The sequence below is a fragment of the Amblyraja radiata genome, chromosome 32, assembly GCF_010909765.2.
Source record: "Amblyraja radiata isolate CabotCenter1 chromosome 32, sAmbRad1.1.pri, whole genome shotgun sequence".
NCBI classification, from domain to species: domain Eukaryota; kingdom Metazoa; phylum Chordata; class Chondrichthyes; order Rajiformes; family Rajidae; genus Amblyraja; species Amblyraja radiata.
Genome location: NC_045987.1, coordinates 14,612,788 through 14,635,540, shown reverse-complemented (window position 1 = coordinate 14,635,540; position 22,753 = coordinate 14,612,788). Strand labels below are relative to the sequence as shown.

At 42.1% G+C, this 22,753-nt stretch overlaps 1 protein-coding gene and 1 long non-coding RNA gene across 5 annotated transcripts in view; one reads left to right on the top strand and one right to left on the bottom strand.

Annotated features, from left to right (window-relative positions):
- The window catches only part of setx (senataxin), an 84,614-nt gene that overhangs the window by 56,988 nt on the left and 4,873 nt on the right, over window positions 1-22,753 (top strand). For all 4 annotated transcript variants that reach the window (XM_033049380.1, XM_033049382.1, XM_033049381.1 and 1 more), the window contains 10 exons: window positions 2,161-2,317; window positions 2,734-2,835; window positions 3,649-3,761; window positions 13,761-13,832; window positions 14,247-14,396; window positions 16,223-16,330; window positions 17,297-17,484; window positions 18,338-18,430; window positions 19,939-20,115; window positions 21,501-21,599. In XM_033049380.1, coding sequence (XP_032905271.1) covers window positions 2,161-2,317; window positions 2,734-2,835; window positions 3,649-3,761; window positions 13,761-13,832; window positions 14,247-14,396; window positions 16,223-16,330; window positions 17,297-17,484; window positions 18,338-18,430; window positions 19,939-20,115; window positions 21,501-21,599 — 1,259 coding nt within the window. The remainder of the gene's footprint in view (window positions 1-2,160; window positions 2,318-2,733; window positions 2,836-3,648; window positions 3,762-13,760; window positions 13,833-14,246; window positions 14,397-16,222; window positions 16,331-17,296; window positions 17,485-18,337; window positions 18,431-19,938; window positions 20,116-21,500; window positions 21,600-22,753) is intronic.
- LOC116991053 lies at window positions 927-22,015 on the bottom strand. Its single transcript, XR_004416689.1, has 3 exons — window positions 22,005-22,015; window positions 21,667-21,671; window positions 927-1,042 (listed from the first exon to the last, which is right to left on the bottom strand). It is a non-coding gene; the product is annotated as an uncharacterized LOC116991053 (long non-coding RNA).

The window sequence follows — 22,753 nt, the reverse complement described above, 5'->3', positions numbered from 1 at the left end:
GAAATTGATCCAAGTCATATTGTTATTTATCATGGACTACAATAGCTCAAGAAGAAATATGTTAGTCATATTGAGGGTACACAAAAATGCTGGAGAAACTCAGCGGGTGCAGCAGCATCTATGGAGCGAAGGAAATAGGCGACGTTTCGGGCCAAAACCCTTCTTCAGACTGATATGACCTTCTTAGTCATGTTGGGGATGGACATTTACAGGAACTTGTATGTTAGCTAGCCTGAGCCAGAATTTTGGCATGTGTTATGAATGGACCTGACTGCTATCCTATTTCTATGATTGGGAAGCTCATTGATGAATGAACTAAAGAGGTTTGAACTTGCACTACTACCCTGAGAAACATTACCACTATTATCTGAGTAATAGCTTGAATAAAAGGTTGTTGTATTATCAGAATCCTTTTTGAATGGGATGTTTCGTGTTCGTTTTCTAGGTCTGCACAAAACTTGAGAGTCTTCAATTTACAACTGAAGTCTTTAATACTGACAGCAAGACAACTCCAAAACTCACTCACTACAGACAGAAAAAAACTATATACAAAACATCTCCCTTTGTCCTGTGCAGCGCCGCCTGCTGCACGGGAGGAGCAATGGGCCCTCCCACCCCACACATTCCACCAAACATCACAGGATGCTTCTTGACTATTCTTTGAGATAACTCCTAATTTCAATGAGTTTGAGAGGAGGTCCTTATAACTGTTGTTATTGTCTGAATCTGAGGTCTAGGTTGATATCAGGTTCTTATAGAGAGTCATAAAGTACTACAGCACGGGAACAAGCCCTTCAACCCAACTTGCCCATGCAGACTATGAACTTCCATCTACGCTAGTCCACCTACCTATGTTTGCCCATATCCCTTTAAATCTTTCTGTGTATCTTTCCAAATGTTTTTTAAATGTCATAGTACTTGCCTCAACTACCTCCTTTGGCAGCTTATTTCACATACCCACCACCCTCTTTGTGGAAAACATTGCCCTTCGAATTCCTATTTAAATCTTTCTTTGCTCACCTTAAACCTATGTCCTCTGGTTCTTGATTCATCTGAGTAAAGTACTCTGCATCCATCCTATCCCCCTCATGATTTTATACAGCTTTATAAGAACACCTCTCAGCCTCCTGCACTCCAAGGAATAAAGTTGAGGCCTGCCCAACATCTGCCCATAGCCCAGGCCCTCAAGTCCTGCTAAGTTCCTCAAATCGCTGCACTTTTTCCAGCTTAATGACATCCCACCAATAGTGTGGTGACCAGAACTAAACACAATTTCCAAATGCAGCTACACCAATGTTTTAAATAACTATAAAGTAACATCCCAGCCTCTATACTCAATATCCTGACTGATGAAGGCCAATGTACCAAAAGCCTCTTTACCACTGTATGGCTGTGATGCCACTTTCAGGGAACTGTTATCTAAATGGAATGAGGATTCTGAAATTGGAGGTGCAAAGGGACTTGTGGAGTGCTGGTGCAGGATTCCCAAAAGATTAATTTGCAATTTGAATTGGTAGTAAGGAAGGCAGGTGCAATGTTAGCATTTATTTCAAGAGGAGTAGAATATTAAACAGGGATGTAATGTTAAGGCTTAAAAAGACACTAGTCAGACCACATTGGAGTATGGTGAGCAGTTGTGAGCCCTATATCTGAGGAGGAATGTACTAGCATTGGAGAAGTTCCAGAGGAGGTTTACGAGAATTACCCTTGGGGATTGTTGGGTTAACGTATAATGAGTGTTTGACAGCACTGGGCCTGCATTTGCTGGAGTTTAGAAGGATGAGAGGTCCCCGGGGAGAGGGAAAGCGAGAAATATGGAAGGGTAAGGTGTGAAAATGCAGATCAAATGGGATGATGATCAAGGTAAAGTAGAAGGGTACGTTCTTAGCCGAGGGGAAGGTGACAGTGAGGCATACAATTAGTAATATTTAATCAGGAGAACAATGAAACTAGTCGGAGAACTAGGATGAAGAGAGAGGGAAAGCGTTACTTGAAGTTGGAGAAATCAATTTTCATACTGCTGGATTATAAGCTACCATAGTGAAATATGAAGTGTTCCTCCAATTTGTTCTGGGCCTCACTCTGAACATGGAGGATCAAGGACAGCAAGTCTGTACTTTAGAGTTGGTTCTCATATTACTTTATCCCTTTCAAACCTAGGATCAAGAGAATGTTAAACCATCTTACAGCAGGAACATGAGAAGTAAACGCACCAGGATTCTTGTCTGTGCTCCATCGAATGCAGCCATTGATGAGCTCATGAAAAAAATAATTGTTGAGTTTAAACTGAAATGCAAAAATGTGAAGAATTGCTTGGGTAACTTTTTTCTTTGTTTATTATTTATCTTACTATAACTGAATATCTAAAGAACTGTAACATTTTGAAAATAATAAAAAATTGTCAGCTGTGAATGAATGATATTAATAGTATTTGTGTAGGGGATTTACACTTATTGTTGAGCATTGTCCTACGAGGTAATCTCTTTCCTCCCTTCTCTACATTTCATCTTTCATTGTTTCTTTCTCAAATGAACAGATAATGTGAAAGTTAATTTCTGATCAACAGAATAACAGATGCCAAAGCATTTAATTATTTATTTTAAGTATTGCTTATGCATTTAAAACTTGGTGTCAACTTAATTAATTATTCTCTGAATGTATCAATTTGTTACCATGTAATTCCTCAATGTACTGCTTCCAAATTGTTAATTATTCCATAATTTTTCTCTTCAGGAAATTGTGGCGATGTGAATCTGTTAAGACTAGGGTCTGAGAAAACTATCTCAACTGATGTCATGGGATTCAGTTTGGATTATCAAGTAAATCGTAGAAGGAGTACGTACTTTTTGCCTGAAATTAAAAAAAGTCTCTGGGTTAAAATGTGTTATTATATTGTTCAGAGGGAAAAGTATCAGATCAAATGAGCAATTTAAAATTATTTTATGAGGCTTACTTTAGTTTTTTTTCCTATCGTACAAAGGGGGTTAGGAACATTTTTATATTTGTGTGCCTTTTATTTTGTGTTGAATCAGCTGTGTATGAAAGGAAATTGTCGTTTGTGTAGAAGGTATATTAATTTTGATGCCTCTCAATTTTTAATTAAATTATAATTCACTGCAAGCCTTAATCCTAACTGCCCCATGATCTCGCCTACAGTGCAAAAGTACACCTACGATGTCGGTAGATAGTACATCAATCTACGATATTGCACAAAATGATTTTGCATAATTTTACCATAGGATGACACAGTGGTGGATATGGTAGAACTGCTGCCTCACAGCACCAGAAATCATTATTTGATCCTGACCTCAGGTGTTGTCTGTGGAGTTTATGTTCTCCCTCCTAACCATGTTGGTTTCCTCCAGGGGCTCCAGTTTTGTCCAACATCCCAAATGTGTGTGGGTTTGTCGGTTAATTGGCCGCTGCAAGTTGCTCCTAATGTGGATGTGAAAGTGGGATAACGTTGAATAGTGTGAATGGATGATCAGTGGTTGGGGTGAACTTGGCCGAAGGGCCCAGTATCTCTAAATTAAAACTAAACTAATCCAATGTTTTATTTTGAATGGTGTATAGTACATGAATGTAAACATCTTAAACCACAAGTATTGCTGTCTATTCTAAAATGGTTACATGTGGCTTTATGTACAGAAAGGAGCCATCATGATGCTAATCAGGTCATTCAGAAACAGAAGGATTGGTTGGATAGGAAGTTGGATGAACTTGGAAAGCAATGTGCCATCATCAAAAAAGACAGAGAGCAGGTAAAATCTGATATATGTTGCGACTGGTCTTGGGCAACAATGGCAAGGCAATACTGGGTAAAACGTTTATTTAGTGTTTATTGTACTGCTTATTATGTTGTACTCTTGGATAACAGATGCTGAAGAGTTAATTGCTCTCTCAACAACTGCAGTGAACCGTTGTGCTGTTACAATTATATATCTATATCTATCTATCTACTATCTATACTATTACTAAAACTCTCATCTAGACCACTGCGTTGTTTTTAAATTTATGCAAATACGGTACCCTAAATCGCTAGGATTTTTTTCTCCACCTTACTCGCCGTTCTCCTCTGCTCCAAATTTACTATTTTCCTCCGCATTTAACATCTCTAGTCAAGCGTAGGTGGTTGAATGTGGCAGATCATGAATTCACGGTTGTTGCAGATCAATGGTGTTATTGAATTTCTTAGTAGTTAAGCCCCAGTAATTTTTGTCACACAGTATTGTTTATCTGATAGGACTTGTCAATGTTCAGTTTTACTTCCCAGAAATATTTTCTCCTTGATGCACAACAATTGCCAAAATCATCTTGGTTGTTTTCTATCACTAAATGTACTTGTCTTTCAGTCTTGGCATCCTTATTTAAGATGGGATATTCTTGAATTTAAAGTTAATTCCTGGCTAGCCTTTTACACATAAAAGCGAAGAATGATAATTATTTTGTATCAACAAATATTTTGACAGCCAAAGCTGAGAGGGGATTTTGCCTTAAGGATGAATCTTGAACCAGGGGATGTTGATGCAGAATAACAGTTGTCATTTTAAGGCAGGTTTGGGAAGAACTTTGTATTGTGAATCTTTGCACCCGAGACAGGAGGAGGCTGAATCGTTGAATATACCTAATGTCAAAAGACAAGTATTTGGACTATAGAGGGATCAAAAGTATGGGGAAACTGGCAGAAATGTCATTATGACCACAATCACACCTTAATGTTTAAGAAAGAACTGCAGATGCTGGAAGATCGGGATAGAGTCCTTACAGTGAAGCAGGGTGGGAAGAAATGTAGTCAAGATAGCTAGCTATGGGAGTCAGTGGGTTTGCAGTAGATGTTGGTCAGTAGTCTGTTGCCTGCGATGGAGATGGTGAGATCTAGAAATGGTAGTGAGATTTCGGCAATGGTTCAGGTGCATTTGAGTGCTGGATGGAAATTAGTGGTGAAATGGATGAAGTTAGTGAGTTCTGCTTGTGTGTAGGAGGTTGCACCAATCCAGACGTCAATATAGCGGGGGTAGAGTTCAGGGATATGGCCAGTGTACGCCTAGAACAGCGATTGTTCGACGTACCCTACAAAGAGGCAGGCATAGCTAGGGCCCATGCGCGTGCCCATTGCTACGCCTTGGATTTGGAGGAAATGGGAGGAGTCAAAGGAAAAGTTGTTGAGGGTAAGAACCAGCTCTGCTAGGCGGAGGAGAGTATCAGTAGACGGAGATTGGTTGTTTCTGCAGTCGAGGAAGAAACGGAGGGCTTTAGGACCCTCCTGGTGGGGGATGGAGGGGTAGAGTAACTGGACATCTATAGTGAAGATGAGGGAGTGGGGCCTGGAAAACGGAAGTCATGAAGGAGCCAAAGAATGTGTGAGGTGTCTTGGACATGGGTGGGGAGGGATTAGACCATGGGGGATAGGATGGAGTCGAGATATGTGGAAATAAATTTGGTCGGATGTAAACAAGCAGAAACAATGGGTCTGCCAGCACAGTTCGGTTTGTGGATCTTGGGGAGAAGAGGGAGCCGGAAATGATGAAGTCAGTGATGGTGCTTGAGGTTAAGGCCTGGTGCTCGTCTGAGAGGTCATGGTCCAAGGATAATTAGGATGAGGTGTCTGAGAGTTGGCGCCTGGCCTCAGACCAGTAGAGGTCAGCGCGCCAGACTACCATGGCACCTCCCTTGTCGGCAGGTTTGATAACCCAGTCGGGGTTGTTGCAGAGTGAATGGAGGGCTGTACGTTCGGGGGGGGGGAGGTTAGAGTGAGTAAGGGGAATGGAAAAGTTGAGGCGGTTGATGTCCCGCAGGCAATTTAAAATGAAACGGTCAAAACGAAAAAGAAAAATGATAAGGCAAGCATGAGGAGTCATATGGTTTACTCCTATTTCTTATGTAATCCATTGTGAGATCCCAAGAGATTAATTTGTTATTCATAATTTATATCAATTTAAAGTTTAACAGCAAACAAAAAGCTATCAGTGACCTTATTATAGGGTGGGCAAAGTATTGTCAACTTGAAAAGATCAGATCCAAATGCTGATTCACTTGTATCAAACCTTCCTTTGCAGTACACTTTTTCTTTAGTTAATACCATGCAGTATACCAACTCTTTGGCTAGTTAACACCATTACAATATGAATGAATGAATACTTTATTGTCACATGTGACAAGTCACAGTGAAATTCTTTGCTGGCGTCCTCACTCCACGTGCTCTGTCTTCGTCCGTCAGTCGACCGCCGAACCAACCTCTCTCTCCAGATTGTTGTTATAAAGTTAACAATTTCTACTACAACGTGAAGCATCCTTGACGCCCTTTGATCTTGGGTCTTGAATTTAAAACCACCACACAAATTGTAAGACCAGAGTTTCAATCTGGCCTCAGTAAATACAACTTAAAAGATTGCGTAAACTCAATTGTACCTATTGTAATTTAGATTAATATCTTGATGGATAAAGTTAAACAAGAAGAATAATCAAAATGACAAAAGCCCAGTCAAATGGTAGGGTTTGTTATCCAATTTCCACATGAATCAGGTGTTAAATATAATCTAACAAGATTGATTTTTAAAGCAGAAATCAAACCATTTTGAAATAGAGTTAAGTGCTTGGTGCCAAGTATAGCAATTCTGTGAAAGGAAATGCCAACTTCGTGGAGATATAAATAATGTTTGTCTGTGCTCACATCTACAATTTAACCCCTTTATTTTGATTTTCTACAAAGAAAGAGATAATAATAATAACAATAATATTTGTAAGCCAAGTATGTATACCTACAAGGAATTTACCTTGGTGCTTAGCTCGCAAGGATTAAAATCGCAATATACAATAGACAATTAAAAATAAAACATTATAATTTAAACATGTAAAAATAAAGTACCAGAGTAAAAAGAGGCTACAGACTTCTGGCTGTTGAGCAGAGCTACTGTTCGTGGAAAAAAAGCTGTGTTTACGTCTGGCTGTGGTGGCTTTGATAGTCTGGAGTTGTCTCACAGAGGGAAATACTTCAATGAGCTTGTGGCCAGGGTGAGAGGGCTCGGAGATGATTTTACCCACTCACTTCCTGGCTCTTGCAGTGTATTGCAGCTAACAACTTTATTGGCTGATCGAATGATGCGCTGCAACCTCCGGATGTCATGCTCGACGGCTGAGCCAAACCACACCACGATGGAGGCGAGGACAGACTCTATGATGGTAGTGTAAAACTGAACCATCATTGCCTGTGGAAGGTTGTGTTTCCTCAGCTGCCACAGGAAGTACATCCTCTGTTGGGTCTTTTTGACTCTGAAGTTGATGGTGGCCTCCCATTTAAGGTCCCTGGAGATGATGGTTCCGAGGAATTTAAAAGACTCCACCACTACCCCAACATCAGTCTGAAGAAGGGTCTCGACCCGAAACGTCACCTATTCCTTCGCTCCATAGATGCTGCCTCACCCGCTGAGTTTCTCCAGCATTTTTAACTACCCACAGTTGTGACTGTAGTGTTGTTGATGGGGAGTGGGGGGGAGGGGCCTCACCTAAAGTCTACAATCAATTCCACTGTCTGAAGAACATTGAGCTCCTGGTTGTTGCAATGGCACCAGGACACCAGCTGTGTCACTTCCTGTCTGTAGGCAGATTCCTCCTCATCCTGGATCAGTCCAATCGGGGTTGTGTCGTCCGCAAATTTGAGAAGCTTGACAGAGGAGTCTGTGGAGGTGCAGTCATTTGTGTAGAGAGAGTAAAGGAGAGGGGAGGGTACGCAGCCTTGCGGTGCTCCTATGCTGAGGGTCAGCGGATCTGAGATGTGCTTTCGTAGCCTCACATGCTGCTTCCTATCTGTCAGGAAGTTGGTGAAGTCAGTTATGTTTCTGCCTTACAAACTTGCAGTCGAACTCATTCAGGTCATTGGTCAGATGACGATTGTTAAACGAGTGGGGATTTTACTTCTTGTAGCTGGTGATTTCTTGCAAACCCTTCCACACTGAAGATGAGTCATTAGCTGAGAACTTGCTCCTCAACTGACAGGGGTTCAGGCACAGTCAGCTGGGAGAGTTTGGAGTGTAGTAGCTCTGGCACAATGGTGTTGAATGCAGAGCTAAAATCCACAAACAGAATCCTTGCATATTTCCCCTGGCGGTCTAGGTGCTGGAGGATGAAGTGCAGGCAACCACTGATCTATTGGCCCTGTATGCAAATGCAGGGGGTTTGTGATACTTTTCAGGTGGGCCAGCACATGTCTATCAAGGATTTTCCTGATTACAGAGGTCAGAGCGACAGGTCTGTAGTCATTAAGACCAGTAATCCTTGGCTTTTTGGGTACAGGAACAATAGTGTGGACAATTAGAACAATTAGGGCGGCACAGCGGTAGAGTTGCTGCCTTACAGCTTTTTCGGTGCTGGAGACCCGGGTTCGATCCTGACTGCACGTGCTGTCTGTACGGAGCTTGTTCATTTTCCCCGTTACCGCATGGGTTTTCTCCGAGATCTTCAGTTTCCTCCCACACTCCAAAGACGTACAGGTTTGGAGGTTAATTGGCTTGTTATAAGTGTAAAATTGTCCCTAGTGTGTGTGTAGGCTAGCGTTAATGTGCGGGAATTGCTGGTCGGCGCGGACTCGGTGGGCTGAAGGGCCAGGTTCCGCACTGTGTCTCTGAACTAAACTAAATAGTGGAGACTGAAGCAGGCAGGGGCAGTGCAGGTTTGCAGGGACTGATTGAAATGTCTGTGCAGACTGGTTCCAGTTGTTCAGCACAGAGCTTGAGGGTAGAGGGGGAAACATTGTCTAGCCCTGGAGATTTCTGGCTTTTCTGTCTCCTGAATAACCTTTGCACCTCTTCAATTTCTATTGTTTGTGATGGAGAAGTGGCCAGACTGATATTGGGCAGCAAGGAGGGGGTGGGTAGTGGAGGAGGGCCCAGTCTTTGCAGACTGGAGTCAGGCTGTTATTAGGTGTGAAACGGTGATTGGGGAGGAGCGGGTGGGGGAGGGGATACCTGGGTTATATTTCTGCCTTACAAACTTGCAGTAGAACTCATTCAGGTCATTGGTCAGCTGACGATTGTCTCGCCAGCTAATGATCAGTAAAGCTTGTGTTGGTTTACCTATCCTATTATGAGTTGTCTGTCTTCAAGAAATGAACCTTAACAGCTGGTGATTTCTTGCAAACCCTTCCACGCTGAAGATGAGTCATTATCTGAGAACTTGCTCCTCAACTTCTCAGAGTACCTTTCCTTGGCTCTGATTCCTCATCTCAGCTTGTGCTTGGCCTGCCTGTAGAGGTCTTCATACCCGCTCCTGTAGGCCTCATCTATAGACTGGCGGAGCTATCTGAGTTCTGCTGTAAACCAAGGCTTGTCATTGTTGAAGGTACACAGAATTGTTGGGGAAACTCAGCGGGTGCAGCAGCATCTATGGAGCGAAGGAAATAGGCGACGTTTCGGGCCGAAACCCTTCTTCAGACTGATGGGGGGTGGGGGAAAGAAAGAAGGAAAAGGGGAGGAGGAGGAGGAGCCCGAGGGCGGGCGGATGGGAGGAGACAGCTAGAGGGTTAAGGAAGGGGAGGAGACAGCAAGGGCTAGAAACTGTCTCCGGAGAGAGGAGGAGAACTTCTTCAAAGTAGGCATACCTTGAGGAGATATCGCAGTGGAGTAGACAAAGTGTTCAAAAGGGAACTGCAGATGCTGGAATATCGAAGGTACACAAAATTGCTGGGGAAACTCAGCGGGTGCAGCAGCATCTATGGAGCGAAGGAAATAGGCGACGTTTCGGGCCGAAACCCTTCTTCAGACTGATGGGGGGTGGGGGAAAGAAAGAAGGAAAAGGGGAGGAGGAGCCCGAGGGCGGGCGGATGGGAGGAGACAGCTAGAGGGTTAAGGAAGGGGAGGAGACGGCAAGGGCTAGAAACTGTCTCCGGAGAGAGGAGGAGAACTTGTCATTGTTGAACCTGATCCGGGTCCTAGTGTGGATCTATTGTACTACTGATTGTTATATTAATCTATGTACTGAAATGCCTGAAGCCTTTACTGTGTACCAACCAAGGACTGTAGTGTTATCGTTAAAATCGATAATAGGAAGGAATGAGAATATCCTAGTTAATAATAAATTATAATGCAAGGTATTTTATTAAGTAAAGATTAATTTGACTTCTTTGGGTTCTGAGTAAACTAAAGCTTTGTAATTCTGTGCTGTAGAAGAGCTGGGTAATCAGGAAGTTAGAGGCCTGCATTCAAGCTGCTCTTGACAGTGTTTCCTGTTATGCCCAAGCAAAAAAAATATTTCAATGGTGGGAGGGTATGTATTTCCTGAGAAGTTGCTAGTCTCTGTAAACAGGAACTTCTGTGGGTACTGATACTGAAGATTACATTGTTAAGACAGAATTGTCAATGTTGGGCTTTGACTAAGTTCCTGTTATTTAGAATGTGATCAATAGTTTGTGATTGATAGAATCATAGGTTGACAAGTGTGTTGTATCCGTGATGAGCATACTTTGAATGGGTATACTCTGTGATTGATGTGTTAGACGGTATTGCTGCAACTCTGTATAAACATGTGACTATGTTTCCAAAATACTATAAAAAGTATGCTGTATGACACTTTTTATTAGAGTGGTGGCCCAGGAGGGTTAAGTATCTGTCGTATACTTTACTTTGTATCCCTGGCACTCTCGCCGGCTAATGATCAGTAAAGCTTGTGTTGGTTTACCTAACCTATGGTGAGTTGTCTGTCTTTAAGAAATGAACCTTAACACCTGGTGATTTCTTGCACACTGAAGATGAGTCATTAGCTGAGAACTTGCTCCTCAACTTCTCGGAGTACCTTTCCTTGGCAGCTCTGATTCCTCATCTCAGCTTGTACTTAGCCTGCCTGTAGAGGTCTACATTCCCGCTCCTGTAGGCCTCATCTTTAGACTGGCGGAGCTGTATGAGTTCTGCTGTAAACCAAGACTTGTTGTTGAACCTGATCTGGGTCCTAGTGGGAATGCAACTGTCCTCACAAAAGCTGACATATGACGTCACGGTGTCTGTATATTCACCGAAGCTTGTGGTTGCTTCCCTGAACACATTCCAATCAGTGCAGTCAAAGCAAGACTGTAGGTTTTCAATGTCCCCAGCGTTTCAACTGATTCATAATGGAGCCTTGGGTCTCAGAAATGGTAGCAAATGAGATGGCCTAATTGGAGGTGAAAGGATAAAGGATTAAAGATGCAGAGATTCAGGAAGACATTTTGGAACAGAGGTGCCTGACAATGGTAAAATCAAATTAGACTTGTTCAGGAAAATTTTAACAGCAGCACAGAACTCGAGTATTGTAGGACAAAGGAAGTTGCAGTCAAGTCAAGTTTATTCGTCACATACACATACGAGATGTGCAGTGAAATGAAAAGTGGCAATGCTCGCGGACTTTGTGCAAACAGACAAACAACCAAACAAACTATAAACACAATCATAAACACACACATATTCTTTTACATATTAAATATTGGAAGGAAAAACATTCAGTAAAGTTAGTCCCTGGTGAGATTTACAGTCCGAATGGCCTCTGGGAAGAAACTCCTTCTCAACCTCTCCGTTCTCGCAGCATGGCAACGGAGGCGTTTGCCTGACCGTAGCAGCTGGAACAGTCCGTTGCATGGGTGGAAGGGGTCTCCCATGATTTTGTTGGCTCTGGAGTTGCACCTCCTGATGTATAGTTCCTGCAGGGGGGCGAGTGAAGTTCCCATAGTGTGTTCGGCCGAACGCACTATTCTCTGCAGAGCCTTCTTGTCCTGGGCAGAGCAATTCCCAAACCAGATGGTAATATTTCCGGACAAGATGCTTTCCACAGCCGCTGCGTAGAAGCACTGGAGGATCCTCGGAGACACTTTGAATTTCCTCAATTGCCTGAGGTGGTAAAGGCGCTGCCTTGCCTTACTCACGAGTGCTGCGGCGTGTGATGTCCATGTCATATCCTCAGAGATGTGGACTCCCAGATATTTAAAACAGCTCACCCTATCCACAGGATCCCCATTTATTCCTCAATGGTGTGTACGTCCTCGGATGATGTGGAGCATTCGAGGAGGAGGAGCCATCTTGGGGAACGGCTGCTAACCAGCAGCCGTCCGTTTAATCCATTTTTTTCCCAGTTTTTAGTAAGTCTTGTTTTTCGTTTGTAGGATAAATGGACTTCGTAATGTGGGGGGAAGGAGGTAATCTTACTTCTAGGTCCCTACCTGGTCGGTGAGGCAACTTTTTCTCCGGGCTGCCCGTCGACCAGTCCTCGTGGCCTACCAGCGGGCTTGGAGCACCGTTTCCTGGCGGGGACCGCCCAGCACCTCGGCTTCGTTGGCAGCACAGCGCTGGAGCGCTATCGTGGAGCGGAGCGGGCGATGCCTTGCCTGGGTCGCCGCGCTGGATCGACACGCCGGAGCTCTGACCGCCGTGAGCTCTGACCGCCGTGACCAACACCTCCGGGCTGGGTGTCTGCGGAGCGGGCGGCGCCAACTTTAACATCGGGAGCCTGGGAGCTCCAACCCGGTGCGTCCTTGTCGGCTTCGGAAGCCGACAATCCCCAGCTAGGAAGCGGCCGTTCCAGGTGGCCCAGCCGCTGAGAGGACTCTCCCGACGCCGGGGCAACACCACCCGGCCAGAACGGCCAGGAACATCGGGCCTCCGTAGAGGCAATAGCGGTGGCCTCAATAGGCCTGACTTTTGGGAGAACTGGGGTTGGGGACTGGACTTTGTGCCTTCCCTCACAGTGGTAACCACTGTGGGGGGATGATTTTTCTGTGTGTAGTTACTATGTTAGTCTGTGTCCAAGATGGCTGTCGGAAGGGAGAGTGGACGCTGGCGCGCTTTAGCTGCCGCTGCTCTCTCTTCACATTGTGTTTTTTGATTTTTTGATTTTGTGTCTTTGGAGCGATTTCTATCTTTAATTTGTATATTGATGATGTCCTTATTATTTTTTTTTCTCCGACTATATGTTTTTTTCTCTTCTGTTAATCTTTGTAAGGTGTCCTTGAGATTTGAAAGGCGACCGAAAATAAAATTTATTATTATTATTATGTGCCCTCCACGATCAGCTCCTTCGTTTTTTTGATGTTCAAGAGGAGGCTGTTATCCTGGCACCAGAGTGCTAGATCAGGCACCTCCTCCCGGTAGGCGTCTCATCGTTGTCTGAGATCAGGCCCACCACCACAGTGTCATCAGCAAACTTATTCTAATTGTTATCAGGCTCGGTAACAGATCGATTTTAAAATTCTCACAGCTCGTTTCCAACAGGTGAGTAAGATCATGGTAGGAGTTGGAAACGAGCTGTGAGAATTTTAAAATCGATCTGTTACCGAGCCTGATAACAATTAGAATGAGTTTACTTTGTCTGCACTTCATCACAATGTTGACAATAAAGGCTACTTTGACTTTGACTTTGAAGTTCTTTCACTTTTATCTTCCATGCTGTAAAACATTATTGCTGTCTTTGGCTGTGTTGATATGCTGCTCCAGTTGCAGAAGCATTAACACTCTTGTGTTGCAGTGGATTTGTCATTTTGTGGAATGGAGAAAAGAAGTACTTTAGTTCATTGTATGTGAATATATAACAACAAAAAGTTACACAATATTTGTTAATAATTGGTTATGTATCCTAAGTTTTGTGGTGCTTGTATTTCATGCTAGAATTTTAAATTATTTGAATTCACATTTCTAGAGAGTTATCTTTATTCACATATTAGTTTACTGAAATGACATTAGCATCTACAAGGATGTTACCATAAATCATTTACAAACCCAAATCTTCCATCTTGCTATTCTGTGGTCTAGATTGAACGGGCAATTCAAGAGCGGAAAACATTGGAGAGGGAGAGGGCGGAACTTGGACGCAAACTAAAGGAGGCAAGAGCTGAGCGGCGATTTTTTTTCTCTGTTTTTTTTAACATGTACAAATGTCAACAACAGCAAGCTGTATTATTCATTTAAAATGGAGTAAATTCCTTTTTTAATTTGCAATAATGGTTATCACAATTATTCTTTCATTTTACTATTATTGGATGTCTAGGAGCATTCTCAAATTTGTGATTCGCTTGCAAGAGCTGTTTGGTAACTAGTTATTCTAATGATGATAATGTGTATACCATAATTTCTCATTTCAAATTCTTGTGTGCTAGTCTTCTGAACTGTTTATATAAAAATGATTTTAAGAATAAGGAACACCAGAGGATATATCAAGACAAAAAGCAGTCAACCAAAAATGTTAATGTCAGCCGATTGCTGTTAAGCAGAATGAGTTCCTCACCCTGAACTTTGCAGGTTAATAGACGATCCCAGGACATTCAGATGAACATTATTCTGGAATCGCACATCATCTGCTGCACTTTGAGTACCAGTGGCAGTATGCTTTTGGAAATGTCATTCCGAAAATTGGGTCATGAACCGTTTAGCTGTGTGATTGTGGATGAGGTGAGTGGAAGTAAATTTTGCAATGATGACCAACTTGTAAAGTGTTTAAGCTAAATCAAATAATTGTATCTTTTGTTAGCCTTTGATGATATAATTTCGTGATGATAGAATCTCAAGAGAGTGTGTGTTTAATTGGCATATATACCAGCAACAGAACAATGAAATTCTTACTTGCTACTGCTTATCAGGCCCATTTAATACAATAACACACAAATAGATATACAGTCCGCAATAACCTACCTGATCTCCCGGTGGCTCAGCACTTCAACTCCCCCTCCCATTCCCAATCCGACCTCTCTGTCCTGGGTCTCCTCCATTGCCAGAGTGAGCACCAGCGGAAATTGGAGGAACAGCACCTCATATTCCGTCTGGGGTCCTTGCGTCCCCTTGGCATCAACATTGAATTCTCCCAATTTGGCTAGCCCGTGCTGTCCCCTCCCCCCCTCCCCTCCCCTTCCTTCACCCTCTAGCTGTCTCCTCCCATCCGCCCGCCCTCGGGCTCCTCCTCCTCCTCCCTTTGTCCTTCTTTCTTTCCCCACCCCCTATCAGTCTGAAGAAGGGTTTCGGCCCGAAACGTCGCCTATTTCCTTCGCTCCATAGATGCTGCTGCACCCGCTGAGTTCCCCCAGCAATTTTGTGTACCTTAGATATATAATAATGACCGGTAATTCTAAGGCAAGAGCCAAAGGGAGAAGTTGGATTGGCTTGATAGTTGTGGATAGCTTTTATCCAGAGTAGGGGAATCAAGAACCAGGGGTTTAAGGAGAAAAGTGAAAGATTTAAGAGGAACCTGAGGAGCAACTTTTTCACACATATATGGAACGAGCTGCCAGAGGAGGAAGTTGAGGCAGGTACCATAACAGCATTTAACATACATTTGAACAGGTACATGGATAGGAAAGCTTTAGAGAGATATGGGCAAAGCAGGCAAATGTGTCTGTTTCTGTGCCGTATGACACTGACTCTAATGCAATAAATTAATAATAGTAAGTGAGCATAACAGTGCAAAACTAAAGTCCGTAGTGCAACAAAGACACAGTCCATAGAAGATCACAGTTGCTGATGTAGTGGTTAGTGTTGTGCAGTGTTCCAGAGCCTGATGGTTGCTGGAAAGAAGCTGTTCTTGATTTTATTTCGTAACATGTGTGTGTTGCTCCTCTATTGCACCTGGTAGAGTGGAGTTGAGCCACATTCTTAAACTCTCAGTTCATCAACTGAAGCTGCTCATAATGCTGTACGGTGGAGAGTTCTGTGATTGTGACCCACTAATAACATCCTGTATGATGTTGATATTAATTTAAATTGTGCATGAATTAGAGCTGAAGATAAACAGCCTAAACTACAAGGGTGGTAAATCTGTGGAATTCAGTGCCACAGAAGGCTGTGGAGGCCAATCTAATGGATATTTTTAAGGCAGAGATAGATAGATTCTTGATTAGTATGGGTGACAGGAGTTATGGGGAGAAGGCAGGAGAATAGGATTAAGAGGGAAAAATAGATCATCCATGATTGAATGGCGGAGTAGACTTGATGGGCAATTGGTCTAAATCTGCTCCTATCACTTAGTTGTGAATTTGTGGAATTCTCTGCCTCAGACGGCAGTGGAGGCTGATTCACTGGATGCATTCAAAAGAGAGTTAGATAGAGCTCTTAGGGCTAGTGGAATCAGGGGATATGGGGAGAAGGCAGGAACGGGGTACTGATTGTGGATGTTCAGCCATGATCACATTGAATGGCGGTGCTGGCTTAAAGAGCCGAATAGCCTATCCCTGCATCTATTGTCTCTGTATCTATGTATCTACATCACTTATCACTATTCTTTTCAGGCTGGACAGGCATGTGAAACTGAAATACTGATTCCATTGATGTATCATTGTCCCAAATTAATTCTTGTGGGAGATCCTGAGCAACTGCCACCAACTATTATTTCCATGGTAAGAATGACATTTAAGAGGGTAGCTACAATATAATTGTTTGACAGGAATTTTTGACCAATTTTGTTTCTGTACCAAGACTAAAATCAACAGGCTCCCATTCTCATTTTACTTCTTCCTCCTCCAACCCTCTTGATTGATAAACTTCCCTTCACATGAGTGCCCCTCTTTTCCATATTCTCCTTTTGGGCATTTTGTATTTAAATATGTGGTTATGCATGAGTTCGTTACAGCACAAAGGTGATGGCGTGCAGAGACCAAATGCTGTTGCTTACATGGATTGCTTCTCGCCTAGAGGAACGTTCCTGTCCTGAAAGAAAGTTTGCTGTTTCCTAATCTCTTGCTTGCATTCAATATATTACTCGGAGCAGAATTAATTGTCACACTTTAATTAACACCTCAGTCATTATCCTGGTGAATCTCCTCAGCATCCTCTACAATGCCATCGTGTACTTCCAAAAGTATGATGACGAGAACTGAACACAGTATTACAGCTGTGACCTAGCCAATATTCTATGTTATTGCAAGATCTCCCATGCCTCATTTAATATTGCATGAAGCAGACCGCTAGTTTCCAGGCAAATGTAGCACACAATTGTCTTCACAGATTGAATGCATGACTTTGTGGGCTGTTGAGATGTTTTCAGTCATTTCATGAGCGGTGCTTTCTATATGGCAGTAATGGACAGATGTATCTGCTGTCATTTTGCATCCAAACTTGGTTTTCCGCAAGTTCAACTTTCCTTGTTTTAAACTAGAGCTGCGAGACCGGGCAACATTCAGCTTTCAGCACATTCCAGACCATTGTACAATTATAATACAGTCGTGATAATACAATTAAAGCTATTCAATGTTTCTTTTTTTGTTTAAAAATTCCTGTATGGTTTTTGTGTCATTTACTTACAGTTCTTGACATCCTTCACAGATGGAAAGCAGAGAAAAATTAATACTACTTTCTTTATACAGAAAGCAAAAGAGTTAAACTATGGCCAATCAATTATGAGCCGGCTGCAAAAGTGCCTGCAAAATGAAGTAAATCAGAACAACTTTGGACATAACCCAGTGCAGTTGCTGTTGACCCAGTACAGGATGCATCCCGACATCTGCCTGTTTCCCTCCAAGTACATATATGGAAATATGTTGGAAACTGATAAGTAAGAGTGTTTTAATTATTAAGGCTCTTGTACTTTGGTTTTTCAAGAATGATCCAAGTCTGTCTTGCGTGGGTTCTCCCACTGTTTCTATTCCCGGTTAGTGCTGTGATGTGGTTGGATCTCAGCTTGAAATATGGTTGACAAATTCAACAACAATCCAGGAGATGAAAGAAAAATATATTATTTGTGCACAGCATAAAATTAATGGTCTTTGTAAATTTCCAATGGCAATGACAGCAGGGATTTGCCTGTTTGCTAAAAGGTTCACTTTCATGAAATGAAGGTTTTTTTTTTAAAAGGCAAGGAAACTGAGTCTTGATTCTATCATGTTTGCACTATCAAACATATCAAAGGTAACTTTGGGGTAAAGTTGTAACAAGTCCAATCCTGAAAAGCTAGTCAATGCGGGATTTATTTTGAAGGTCGTTTCTTTTGTTTTCTGAACATTTAAAAATCAATATTTTCAATATTAATCTTTTTGTAAGGACTTTGAAAATTATTCTCTCAGTTATAACGCTAATTATTTCTGTGTTTTCCAATACATTTTTCTTGGGAGTTTACAATGAATGCTGTTTGTTTCAAAGTGGTCTCTTTTAAAACTACTAAACTTATTTTCCATAATGCATAATAAGTCGTTATTTTTTGTACATTTATATTGATGCAAATGAGCTTCCTCTGAGATATTCACGCGACTAAGAATAACCCAAACTAGAAGTTAGATATTATGAACAAACCACTGGATGAACATATGATCATTTAATAATGCTTCAAAATATAATTTTAATAGCTTTGGTGTAGAAGAGATTCAAGCTACTGCTTCTCACCTCTTTCCTTCTTTCCTATGTTTTTCTAGAAAAGTAGAGATGGAGCGGTGTCGGCCAAACTGGCCTTTCCAATCATACATGTTGTTTGATGTGACAGATGGATTTGAATGCAGGGAGAAAGAGTATGTTTTATACCTTTTTGATATCCTTTGTTCCCTTTTTGTATTCACCTTGTACATGGGCGAAAATCTGGGGGAGGAGGGGTGGGGGACACACATCCCTCCCATGCTTTGAGAGGTGGGGGACAATCCCCCCCATCTTTTGTAATCCAGATTTTGAAATTCGGTGAAAAGAAATCTATTAAAATCTCCGCTTTCCGCGAGACAGTGGGGGTTTCACTATTAAGCACTTGTTAAATGTCACTATTAACATCATATTAACACGATGTGTCACCAATTGTGTTTTGACCTTCAAGTATTACTGAAGGTATTCATGGAGAATTTCTTAAAGTTGTCTGATGCGGGTACACTTACCATTTGAACTAATTGGATGTATTGGTGGATGGGAAAGATTTAAACGGGTCAGGTCATTAAGGGCTCCGGTCGAACGGGTTTCCTGGCTGGCTTGCAGGTAAGTCCCTCATTCACTGCCACTCATGTTAATTTAGTATCTCTTTCCCATCTCTCTTCCCTCTCCAAGGTTGGTTCTTATGTTTGCCTTTATTTGCTTCAGTTTTATTTGTTTAAGTGGTATTTATCACATTGTGACTTTTGAAAGATTAAAGCGGGTATCCGACACTTTCTAAGGACTGAATCGGCCCGTTCATGGTACCTTTCATCGCCCGGCGCAGCTTAAAATCAAACTGCTGCGTCGAGGCGATCGAGGCTCCCAATGTTGAAGCCCCCGGTGGCGATTTAAAGGCCCCGCTAACGGGCCGATTCAAGCCCCACGATTCGGGGCGGACGAAGCTGCTGTTGCTGGAGTTCGGAGTCGGTCACCAACCAGGTTAGCTCCCGATGTTACCGTCCACAGGGCCTCACGGCCGAAGCCTCGCTCGTGCGCGTGTGTGCGCTCGGCCACCAAGAAATTCCCCCCCCCCCCCCCCCCATGTTTTTATAGCAATTTCTGCCCCAGACCTTGTACATGGCCAAATGACTGCAAGAATAGAGCAAACAGGAGCAGAAATGTTGTACTTGTTACCAGAGCAGATTTTGTTTCTGTGTACTAGCTTGTCTGCAAAAGGTGACATTTTTACCAGCTTGTAGTGAAGCCGTTCTTTGTTGTCCAGAAGAGCAGAATTTTACTTTGCAAACGTCCTGCCACATTAATTAATTCTGCAACTCAAAACCTTTGTGGTGTCTTGTCAATCAGAACAGGATAAGGTGGCGTATTTGAATTTGGTCTTAAATCCATTCTGATGCTAACCCAATTTCTCTCAGGGGATGAATAAAGTTTTATCCTATCAAACCACTGAAGGATATACTTTCAGTTTGAACACAAATAGCTAATTGTAACATAAGATTTAATTTCTGCAAATGTTTGCAATTCCCTTGTAATGTGAGAAATTATTTAATTGTTACTGATTATAATGTATAGAATCTCATAGCACATTCCAAAAAAGAGCATTCAGAACAAGGACATGATTATTTCCTCCGTTGCCTCATCTCTGGATTGCATCTATTGTTTACAGCTCTTATACAAACCCACAGGAAATTAAACTGGTGGTAGCTTTAATGAGTATGATTGCAGAGAAACAAAATGGAACATGCCGTAACATTGGAGTGATCACACCGTACAATGCACAGAAACAGGGAATTATCAATCAAATTGATCAAGAATGTAAAAGAACTAAGCTTGAAATTAACAGGTATGTGAAGAGTTAATATTGGAAACATTCCACACCAGGGTATTTTGATCATATTTTCGTGCAGATCTTCTGTGCTCTTTACTATGAACTTGTAGCCTTGGAATAAACCTTTCTTTGTCATTTGCCAGACTAAGTTATAAAGATGAGAGTTTTTCAGTAAAATCCAAAGTCCCATTAAGATAATTTTCACCTTTAAGTTTGATTTTAGTTTATTATTGTTACATGTACCAAGATACAGTGGAAAAACGTTTTGTATTCCATCTAGGTAGATCTGACCATATAATACATAAGTGCATACATCAGGTAGAGCAAAAGAGAAAACACATCTGATGTAGTATATTGTGTTACAGCTACAATGAAAGGGTTAGTGTTTAGGGGGGTTAGTGTGTGTGTGGGGGGTTAGTATGTGTGTGGGGGGTTAGTATGTGTGTGGGGGGTTATTGTGTGGAGGGGGGTGTTAGTGTGTGGGTGGGGGTTACTGTGTGTGGGGTGGAATGGGGGAGAGGTTTTGTTTCCAGAACCTTTCTTTTGAGGGGGTGGCGGTTTTCACGTGGGAAGGATTGATTGGCTCCGGAGTCCTTTTTTGGCTCTGGGGAGCACAGGTGCCGCCCCGCAACGCTTTACAAAAAAAGATTCCAGAACTTTCCTCCAACGCTGTCCCCAGGCGAATGCTGGATTATTGCGTCGGGGGAACGAGTCCCACTTGGGCTAGTGTATTTATAAAATCTTTTGGGATTGTCCATAATATTACACGCCAGAGCTACCTACTGGCTCTTTTTTGTCCTTCTAATCTCCTTTTTCAGTATACTCCTTAGTTCCAGAAATTCCTCCAGGGATGTACTTGATCACAGCTGCCTATACCTGTCCCATGCATCCTCCTTGTTTTTGTCACCACCGGGTGGCGCGAGCAATGGCTGCCTCGCCAGCAGCCTGTCTGTTCCTTCCTTCTGTTGTTTTAATAGTATGTGTTAAATGTATGTTTTTAGTGTTCTTTAGCTTGTTTTATGTTGGGGGGGGGGGGGGGTTGGGGAAACTATTTTTAATCTCTTACCTCGACCGGGATGCCTATTTTTTTCTGTATCCTATCTCCATCTACACGGCGGCCTAACTTCGAGGAGTTGGCGGCCTTTGCTGGAGACTGACTTCGGGAGCTCCAACCGTGGGAGCCTGCGAACTTAGTATAGTAATTCACATATCACTGTACTTTAATTGGTACACGTGACAATAAAAGACCCTTGAACCATGTATTTAATTTGCATATTTGGTCATCTGGAAAGATGTCAATTTATTCATTGTAAGCCATCTTGTATAAATCTATGATTATAGTGTTTAAATGGAATAAAATACACTGATATTCCTAATACGTTTTTTTTTTCAATTTCCAGAACGGTGCAAGTTGGCACAGTGGATGGATTCCAAGGATGTGAAAAGGATTGCATTATTGTTAGCTGTGTTAGGGCAAACAGTCTTCAAAGATCCATTGGGTAAAGTGATTTTTCTTTGATATCTCACTGTTTCCCTCCACACACACACACACACACACACACACACAAGCACTCGCGCACACGCACCTTCTCGTCCAGTTTCCTGCCTGATCCACAACATAATAATTCGCCTCTGTATCTCAGCTTTGAATATGTTCAATAATTCAAACTGCGTGGTGCAATATGTAACAGAATTTAAAGATTCACAATCCCCAAGACAATAAATTTTTATTTACCTCAATCTTAAATGCAGAAGACATCTTTTCAACATCCATCTGTCAAGAGTCTTTTGTCTGTGTGATGAGCCTTTTACTCTGGAAATTAACCTGGTGAACCCAGTGCAAACTACCCACTGCAAGAATATATCCCTCCTTAACTAATCAAAACTGTACATGACATCAGAACACTGTATTTACAGCAAGGACTGCCTTTCATATGTCATTTCCCTGGCAAAAATAGTGATTATACAGAAAATGCAAATACACATTTTCCCCCATTCCATCTCAGAAAATGTCCAGCGTGAAGACTGAACCAAATGCAAGATTTGAGCTGATGTTTCACACTGTATTTTCCATATTGTGGGAAATATGAGAATGCTCTCGTGAGATTAGACCCAGAACATTCTCACAGATTTTCAGCGGGAGGCTTGTACAGTTGCTTGTTAGTGAGGGGAATCCTCTCAATTCTCCATTCATTGTCTCATTAGAAATGGCATTGGTTTCACATGTAATACAATATTGAAGGTTACATTTGTCAATATTCATGTTCAGAATTGTAGATCCATTACACTTCAGAATTATCCTCACTGGTGCCTAGCACACGGCACTGCTTCATTTTACATTGTCAATACAGCAGCTTTTTCAGGGAGTATATCATATATCGCAAGTCTGGTGTCATGCGGTCAACACTTCTAAGTTTGCATGTCACGTGTACAGGAACGATGCAAATTTCAAGATTACTGCAAAAAAAAATGCATACATACAAATATATTTGTAGAAATTAGCATAAGAATAAGAATTAGCATAAGATCGTTTGGCTTGATTTATTCTATTTGTTTCAAAACCCTCTCCTCCAAGTCCTTTGTAAATCTCAATGCTCCTTCCAGGGCGCTCCCTGAACACCACTTCCCTTTGAAAAGCATGTTAATTTTCTGA